Genomic DNA, 9,032 nt, shown 5'->3' with positions numbered 1-9,032 from the left:
TAATAGGATTGAGGCAGATGCTTACCCCATCGACTACCTTACATGTGCTACTACCCATACTGACTTGCTCAAGCTAAGAAAACTCTATAATATCCTTGAGGATGTCCTCCTCGCTATCCCCGGGAAAGGTGATGTTCCCAATCGACCTCCTAAGGGGTATGTGACTCTGCATCTGGAGAGATTCAAGCTAGGGGCTCGGTTGCCCCTTCAACCTTATTTTGTCAAGATACTGGGTGGCATCCATCTGGCTCCTAGTCAGTTACACCCAAACGGGTGGAGGGTTCTTTCGGCCCTGTTTGTGTTGTGGGAAATGTGTGAGCTCGGGGAGCCTTCCCTCGTGGAAGTAAAACATTTGCATCAGCTAAGGAGCAGTCCTAAAGAGGCAGGTTGATATTACTTTATGTCGAGCCCTGCAAAGAGGAAACCAGCCGTCGGCTGTCCTTCCTCGTGTAAAAATTGGAAGAACAAATTCTTCTTTGCTGGAGGAAATTGGTGCCCAGTGATCCATTCGCTTGGTGGTGATATTCACCTTCCAACGCATTTTGTCACCCCAGGTCGTTTATTTTTCTTTATGCTTCTCGTCCCTGGTCGTTACTTATTTGTTTCTTTAACCTTGTCTATGTTTTCAGATTTGTGGGGCCTTATTAGCAAACTTGACGAAGACCCACTACTCAAGGTTGAAACCGCTCTGGTGAATGCCTCCCATTGTCAGGATCTCCTGTCACCGAAAAATCTCCTCAGATCTGGTCTTGTAGACATTGTTGCTGGGATGGATAATAAGATCCTTAGTGTCATGTCAAGGAAATGTGCTCGGAGGTCAGGTGATTCCAGCAGCGCTCCTGCTCCTCAGAAGAAAAGTAATATCAGCACTTCCAAAGCTCTTATTCCTGCTCTGCCCCCTCATCCGCCTCGAAAGAATAGCGGAGAGGAGCTTCGTGACAAGAGCCCTGAGGTCAACACTCAATTCGGAGATCGGGCCTCGCCGCTTTCGCCTCGGGACCAAGGCGACTATTTGACCCCGTATCAGAAGGATTACGCCAAATCGATTGGGCCCAAAATGGTCAAAGACATTGAGAGTATGAGTCTTGGCGAGCTGGCTGGCTTTGTCTAGAGGGTCTTTTTTAAGCTTGCCACTCTGGTTTCCTACTACAAGAACAGGTTTATGCGCCATGAGAGGAAGCTTCAAGCGAAGAATCAGGACATGAAGAAAAAGGCTGAATCCGCTGATCGGTCGAAGGAAAAGATGCTCGATCTGCATAGGTAGGTTCTGGACCTAGAGGAGAAGGTTGTTGCTGCTGAGTCCAAGTCTTCTCAGCTCGAGAGCGAGTTTGGTGACTTGAAGTTTGATCTCGAGGCTACACAAAGCGAGCGAGACACTTTGAGGACGACCTACGAGAAGCAAGTCAAGTCCTTGAATGAGCAGATAGCCGAGCTCAGGGGTAAATCTGCTGAGGTGGACGACCGACTTGGTGCAGAGTATGATTCTAGGCTCGCCTTTTGCTATAAATGCATCATGTTCGTACTTAAAGAGGAATATCCGGAGCTGAACATGAGCAAGCTGGAGACATGTGTGCAGAAGTATATGGCTGAGCAGGGCCAGGGGGATAAGGGCCCGGGGGACCAAGATCAACGCAAGGCTCCTTCAAGTGGGGCGTAGGAGAAGGAGGCAGGAAACCCATCTCTGGGTGCAGGTCATGAGTCAACACTTGCTCCTCCGAAAGTTGCTGGTCCCTCTCTGTCTGAGATTGCAGATCCTTCTTCCGCTGAAGCTGCCGAGCCTCATAATCTATGAATTTTGCTCTTCATGTAAATCATAAATTTTCTTTTTTGTTTATGACTATCAAAACTTTAATAAACTTGTAGCATTTTTCTCATTGTTTTTTGTTAAACTTTTCTTTGTGGATTACCTTGGAAAGCAATTTTGGAAACTATGTTTGCTTGTCCTTAGGCTATTTTGTGCTTTAGAAAACGTAGTAGACATTGCCTGCTCGTCCCTAAGTGACGGAGTTGGGATAGACATATATTTGCCTTAACGAATTTTATAGGATTTGTCTGCTAGTCCTTTAGGCGACCGAGCAGGAGTTGGCACTCTTTTGCCTTAGCGAATTTTGTAAAATACGCATGCTGGTCCTTTAGGCGACCGAACAGGAGTAGGCACTCTTTTATCTTAGCGAATTTCGTAGTTTGCCTGCTGGTCCTTTAGACGACCGAGCAGGAATAGGCATATATTTGCCTTAGTAAAATTTGTTCTAACAAGATAGTTATGAGTTGAATTTATCTCTATTGATTTTTTTGTGGATTACAATAGGCGAAATACATGCATGTGCCACAATTCCATGATACATCTAGTAGAAATATTTTAATGAAAGGAAACCTTATAAAATATTTTGCTTACTAGAAATATTTCTTCAAGTGTTCAGCGTTCCATGACCTCTTTACTTCTCGTCCATCTGGGTAGACCAGCTTATAGGCTCCTGGGCTAGTTGTTCGCACTACCCTGTACGGGCCTTCCCAGTTCAGACCAAGGACGCCCTGGTTAGGATCTCTCGTGTTCTGGTTCACCTTTCTAAGCACCCAATCCCTGGCTCGGAATTACCTTACGCGTACATTTTGGTTGTAGTAGCGCATGACCCTTTGCTGACACTGAGCTACCTTCTGCGATGCTTCTTCTTTTTTCTCCTCTAGTAGATCTAGGCTTCTACACATCTGCTCGTCATTCTGTTCCTTGTTGAAATACTCTGCCTGATGCGTTCCCACTCAATTTCCGCTGGGATTACTGCCTCATGACCTAAAGTTAAAGCAAACGGGGTTTCCTCCGTGGCGGTTTTGTGGATTGTCCGGTAGGCCAATAACACTCCTGGTAATTTGTCGACCCAAGCTCCTTTCTTCTCTCCCAGCCTGATTTTCAAGAGCTTCTTTATAACTTTTTTAAATCACGGCACTAGCCGATAGTGTGACCATGAGTGTCGTGGAACTTGCAGAACCTGCCTTTATCCCGCTTGTGAGCTGGTTTAGTTACAGGAGCTGGGGGATACAACAGGCCTCGTCCTTCAATCCTATCATACAATTCTTTCATAGAAACTTTCAACGGGGTGTACTGCTTATATGCCAAGCTTTGGTCAATCAGTTGGACTGCTCGGCCGTCATGAAAATCATCTCGGGTTGGTACTGGGGGTGGCTGGTTTGTTCGGCCCGCCCTGAGGTTAACTGCATTCAACACCCTAGGAGCGTTATGATAGGGATGGGCAGCCATCTGCCGGAATTCTCGCTGCCACTCTTGGAACGGGGGGCGCTGGGGCTGAGCTCGGTTATGTTGGAACTGTTGTGGTCTTTGAGTTATTGGGTAGGGGCGGGGGCCGAGTTGATGCTCCCCCCATTGTTAATGGTTCCCCAGCTCGTTTTCCCAACCCGCTCCCAGTCGATATCCTCTTCTTTTTTCGCCTCAGCTCCACCAATTGTTCACTCTTTATCATCGATGTTTTCTCCTCCTCAATTTCTATATCTCTCTTCGCCTGCTCATACCCCGTTAAATAACTCTGAATGATGAGATTCCTCATATTGTACCACAATCGGCCTATCCTCACTCCTTCTTTTAACCCTTTCAGCGCTTGTGGGTGATTGAAAGCCCCCAAATCAAGCACGGTCTGATGATATCTCTTCACGAAATCCAGAAGAGATTCGTGCTCCTCTTGCTTCATTCCCATCAACTCTATCATATCATCCTCCGAGGTTACCGCTCCGCGAAACTGCTCGGTCAACTCTTAGCATATCTGCTCATACCCCCTTATACTTCCGCGTAGCAACTTACGGTACCACTCTCTGGCTCGCTCCTCCAATGTCAATGGGAACACTCTACACCTCTGAGCTGGTGTTAACCCTTGTACACCTGTCATGTCGTTGAAACGTTCAATATGCACCAGTGGGTCGCTTCTCCCGGAGTACTTGAGGTTAGGAAAGCGAAATCCCTCGGGATCACAGTTCCTATGATTTCGGCTGATAGGGGAGACTCATCATCCAACATTATCCTTTAGCTCGGTGGCTTTCTCTTACCCTACATCTCATCTATCACCTGCGCCAACCGTCGCACCTCTCCCTCCAATTCCAAAGCCCGATCAGGATAACGTGCAGCTACCTGGTCACGCTCCTGCTCAACGCTATGCAGCCGCTGTCTGAGCTCACTTTCCTTAGCATTTGTTCCTCGGCTATCAATTCCTAAAACCCGCCCAAAGCAAGATTGGTCTCTCCCTTCATCCACGTGCTCTTCTAGGATCCGACTTGCACTTCTATGGGGATGCACCCCATGAGGTTGCTCCCCCAACGGAGGAATCTCCTCGAGTCTACGCCTCCGATGGCTGGATTCTGCAATGGCTTCATCTCTCACCGCGGTGGTCTCATAATCCCTTCTCCGCTCATCCCTCAACTCATGCAATATGATTGTGAGAGTCTCCATTTGCTTTTCCATCCGTTCCATTCGCTCTTGCATCATTCTCTCTCTAGCCTCATTTGCTATCTCTTGGAGAGTGATCATCTCGCCCGTTTCATTGTCGCCCCCTAGGGCATCATTCCTTATCACATCCATATCCGATCGTTTGCTGCTCCTCTGATGATTACTAACTTGGTGGTAGCTTTTTATCCAGCTCCCTACAAACGGTGCCAAAATGTTGATGCTGAAATCTGGTCGCCTTTTGACCGACTAGATTGGTTCACCAACACTTGTATTGACAAAGAAACAGAGGCTGCAATACACCAGCTTCAGCAATTTCCCGATCTCTTGGGACCCAAATCACCATTTTTCTTCCTTCCAGGCCCCCGTTCACAGAAACAAAACAGAGACGCCGGTGGTTTTTCTGGCGTAAACCTTCCGATACTTAAGTTAGTACAAGGTGTTTACGGGAAAACTGTATGATTTGTGTTGTACAGATTAGTTGCAATATTCTCAATGCGAAATGTATCAAGGATTTAGATATAAGAATTTTTTATATTAATTTGGCAGAGTTTCTCCTCTTTCTCTATTTTTGTGTCACATTTTTCATCGATTTCTTGGCCTTTTATAGGCATTCATCTCACGTTTTCTGAGTATTTTTCATGCCCCTTATTTTCGGGTGATGACGGACCTTCATGGGTCTCCAACCACCGAATCGTGGATAAACGTGGGGTGTCATGTTCTCCTCAGCGATTTGGGGCATGACGAAACTGTCATGAGTTCGTGAGATCGTGTCCTCTTTCTCTGAGTGATGAGTACCTGATCGATATGTACCTCTGGTCGGTACTCATTTCCAGTCGACATGCTCATACAAGATGTATTACTGGGAATATGCTCGTGTCAGTCAGTTGGAAAAATTCGCCCCAGGGTGAGGGACGAGGAGATAGCTGAGTTGGTACTTTTCATTACTCAACAGTTTAATCTTTTGATACAGAGATTAATTTGATGAATCATCGACCATCCTCCACCATACAAACATTTTATGATGTCATTTATCTTACACTTTCGTTACCTTTTTAATGCTTCGGTAGAATCGGTACGCTTTTAATAAATGTTGAAAAAGTTTATTTATTTATTATTTTTAAAAAAGGTTAAGGAAACTTGCAGCTTGATGACTTGATTAAGACATATCGTTTGTTTGACCACCTTTTGTTATCAAAGATAGTACTTGCTTAAAAATCTGTGTATATATAGCAGGACATTGATAGCTTTAATGTTTGTGCTTGTTTTAATTAATTAAAATTTTCCACTTTGATTTGATTAGAAATAGAACAAAAGAATTAAAAAAAATACTGATATAGTGATATTCTAGCAAAATAATAACGCTCCAGGAAGTTCAACCTGAGTGATGGAAATTTTAATCCAGGCTGTAAGTCAGGGATCTCGCTATCCTGCAGGTATGATTACATATCATTTTCAAGAATTGCAGGGGTATGTGGATATCGCAAGAAGTTGGTATGAGGGCCTGATTAAGTTTATTGCTAGGACCAAGAAAAGTGTTGATTCTAAGGTTGCTGCTAATGGTTTCAGGTACAAGTTGTGCGGAGTTTTCAATTGTTAATGTGTTTTTGTTTAAGATTCTGTGGCTCTCTGCTTAAGTTGTGTTGTGTGGCTCTCTGCTTAAGTTGTGTTGTATGTCTCAGGCTGACATGTTGTCTCTGTATTTGTCAACCTAACCCAATTGATTTCAATATTTCACAAAATTGGGATTTCGATTGACTTGCCAACCTCTTTTTATTTGGGCTGGTATAATTGTTATGAGGTGAATATGAAAATGTTGGGACTATTAACTCTTGGTGTTGCTTATAGCTTGAAAGCATACATTCTATACTTAGATTCTCATTGACTCAAACTTTTATTCCCTATAAAATAGTTTGGAAATGGAAACTTATTGAAAACTATTTCTCAATTGAAAATTTTAGTCTTAGCTTGTGACTGATAAGTGCATATTTTTCATATATTTTGCTATTAATTTCTCCATCCTCTTCTTGTTTTGGTCTTAAATATTCTAGTTATTTTAGTTAATTTTTAATTTAGTAAATTATATTTTATTATGTTAATTTTATGTTAATTTTTATATTTTATGTTAATTTTTATATTTTATTATTTTAGGTGCATTTTGGGAATAAAGAGGAATTAAATCAGAATATTCAAGTAAGGAGAGCTTAAAGAAGAAACTAATTGGAAATTTAAAGAAAGTGATGGGAGTTAAAATGGAAGAAAATCAAAGCAGCCAAGGCCTAATTGAAGTTCACGTGAAGATGAGAAGAATTAGCATTGGAAATAATTTAATTAATAAGGCAAACACATTCTTGTGATGGGCTTTGGCCAAATTGTTATTGGCTTATTAATTAAATAAGTCACGTGCATGGCATTGAATTATGGAAAGCAAAGTGAAACAAAAAGGGAAAATGGCCTTGCACGTGAATTCAAAAGAAAAGTGGCGGCTTGACTTTTGTTTTTAATCCTTTTCATGTGAGGATTTAGGGCACAATATAAAAGCGAGTTTTGCTTTTGAATAAAAGGGAAGAGGGCAGACGCAATTCGGGCAGAGGAAAATCAGCAGCCGCAAGGAGAAGAAAAAAATCAGCAGCTGGAATTAAGTTAAAGCAAAGGCAGCCGCTTGAATTAATCTCCATGATTGGCTTTGTCAATTCTCTTATTCCCAATTCAATTATGTTAGGCTAAATTTTTATTTGGTTGAGGGTGAATTCAAAACCCTAAACATGCTATGCAATTAAATTTAAATTCTATCATTCAATTTATTTAATTGAGATTGTTTATGTTCTTCTATAATTAATGTTCATGGTTTATTCTTGTTTTATTTGAGTGGCCAATTAAATAGGACTTGAATAAATTTTATTGCTAGATTAAAATTCTTGATCCGTAATTGTCTTGATATTTTAATCATTAGTAGCAGGTTGGAATTAGTGATTTCAATTGAAGAACATAACCTAGGTTAAATAATCCGAGCTTGTGTGTTTATTGCCTAGATCAACCTAATATCTTTCTTTGTTTAATGCTTCCATTATCTTAAATTTAAAGAGCTTGTTTTAAATTATTTAATGGTTAGAGATTAGGTGAAGAGCTTGTTTTGCCTAACAACACACTAAGGAAAGATTGAGACTAACAGAGCTTATTGTTGTCTACGGTTGATAGTTTCAATATAAATTGATAATAGAATTGATACATTATGTGCATGTTTGGTGGCGGCGAATGATCCTTTAACCAAAGTTTTCATCATTATTATTTCTTTCTCCTTTAATTAGAGTTTTTATTAAATTCTTGTTCGTAGTTTTAATTTCTTTACTTCTTACTATTTAGTTAAAAATTCATAAACCCCCTTTTTATTTATAATTGGCATTTTCTTTAGTTAGATTAATTTATATTATTACTACTATTATTATTACTACTATTATTTTATTTTAAATCTTGCTTTAGAGTTGATAATAAATATAACTACATAGTTTTTGTGGGATCGATCCTTACTCGCTTTGTACTAATTATTTATATTAGTGGTAAGGTTTTAAATTTGGTGTACCTTAACGACACTATCAGTGACCTTTTAACCTTTTATGTGATTTGTGTGCTTGCTGGTTAATTTGATCTGAAAGGTTGCTACTATGTTGAGGAGTTGTTTACTTGCTTGGTTGATTGAGTTGTTAGGTTAATTAATTAGTTATCACGTTTTGCTTTTTGCAAACAACCATTTTTTGCTTTTTAAATTTTGACATTAAAGGAGTAACGAGATATTATGAAAACTGAAGGGACTAGGTAAGTGGTAAAAACTCTAAATTGCAAGAGAACACTGCTACTCTCCCATCAGGGTTAGTAATATTAATTAATCAACAAAGTCCAAACTGTAAAGGGCAAAGTGTTAATCTCTTGTCAAGGTTAGTGATATTTACAGTTCGATGGTAAGGGTAGGCAAGTGATAATACAAGCTTATGCTTATTATAAAGTTTCCATTTTTAAGGGACTTTAGTTGTTCTCTCTTGTCTCAAATTTGTTTCTTCCCTAAAAATATATACAGTTCGATGGTGAGGGTAGCTCTAGCTATGTACGAAATCATTGATTAATAATCATATAAATAAATTATTTTGGTAACTCCATGGATTAATGAATTGGGTACTATTCCTTTTGAGAAGGCATGCTAATTGATTCTCGATCATTGACTTCAAAAGTTGAAGAGACAGGTTGAAAATTGATTTTAGTACTGGTAGAAAAAGATGGTAGTGCTCGATTAATTTTTGCGATTCACTGAAGATGTGAGTTTGAGTCCCACACAGAAGCTCATCTCATGCTCTTATCCCAAAAATGTGGATTAGGGGAAGATTTGTTGCTAATTATTTGCATTGTATGTATCAAGTCCTATCACATATTAGATTGTAATGTCAGAACGAGTTTATAATGTTGCATTGTTGCTCAACATCATATGTGCTTAATAAGCTATATCTTTATTTGATTTAACCATTTGATCTGCTTCTGAAGCTCATACTTGAAAGTGACAAATCAAGATTTCAGTAGTACACATTTCAAGAGTCTCAAA

At 40.4% G+C, this 9,032-nt stretch overlaps 1 protein-coding gene across 1 annotated transcript; it reads left to right on the top strand.

The window, feature by feature from the left end:
• The first annotated feature begins 400 nt into the window (after positions 1–400).
• Positions 401–1,657, top strand: LOC112098060. The gene is made up of 2 exons (XM_024183665.1): positions 401–1,076; positions 1,278–1,657. Exons 1-2 carry the CDS (start codon positions 401–403, stop codon positions 1,655–1,657), a joined length of 1,056 nt encoding a protein of 351 aa, XP_024039433.1.
• Positions 1,658–9,032: the final 7,375 nt, after the last annotated feature.

This window comes from Citrus clementina, unplaced genomic scaffold (genome assembly GCF_000493195.1).
Source record: "Citrus clementina cultivar Clemenules unplaced genomic scaffold, Citrus_clementina_v1.0 scaffold_5, whole genome shotgun sequence".
Classification (NCBI taxonomy): domain Eukaryota; kingdom Viridiplantae; phylum Streptophyta; class Magnoliopsida; order Sapindales; family Rutaceae; genus Citrus; species Citrus x clementina.
Note: the sequence above shows the minus strand (reverse complement) of the source record. Positions and strands in the feature narration are given on the sequence as shown.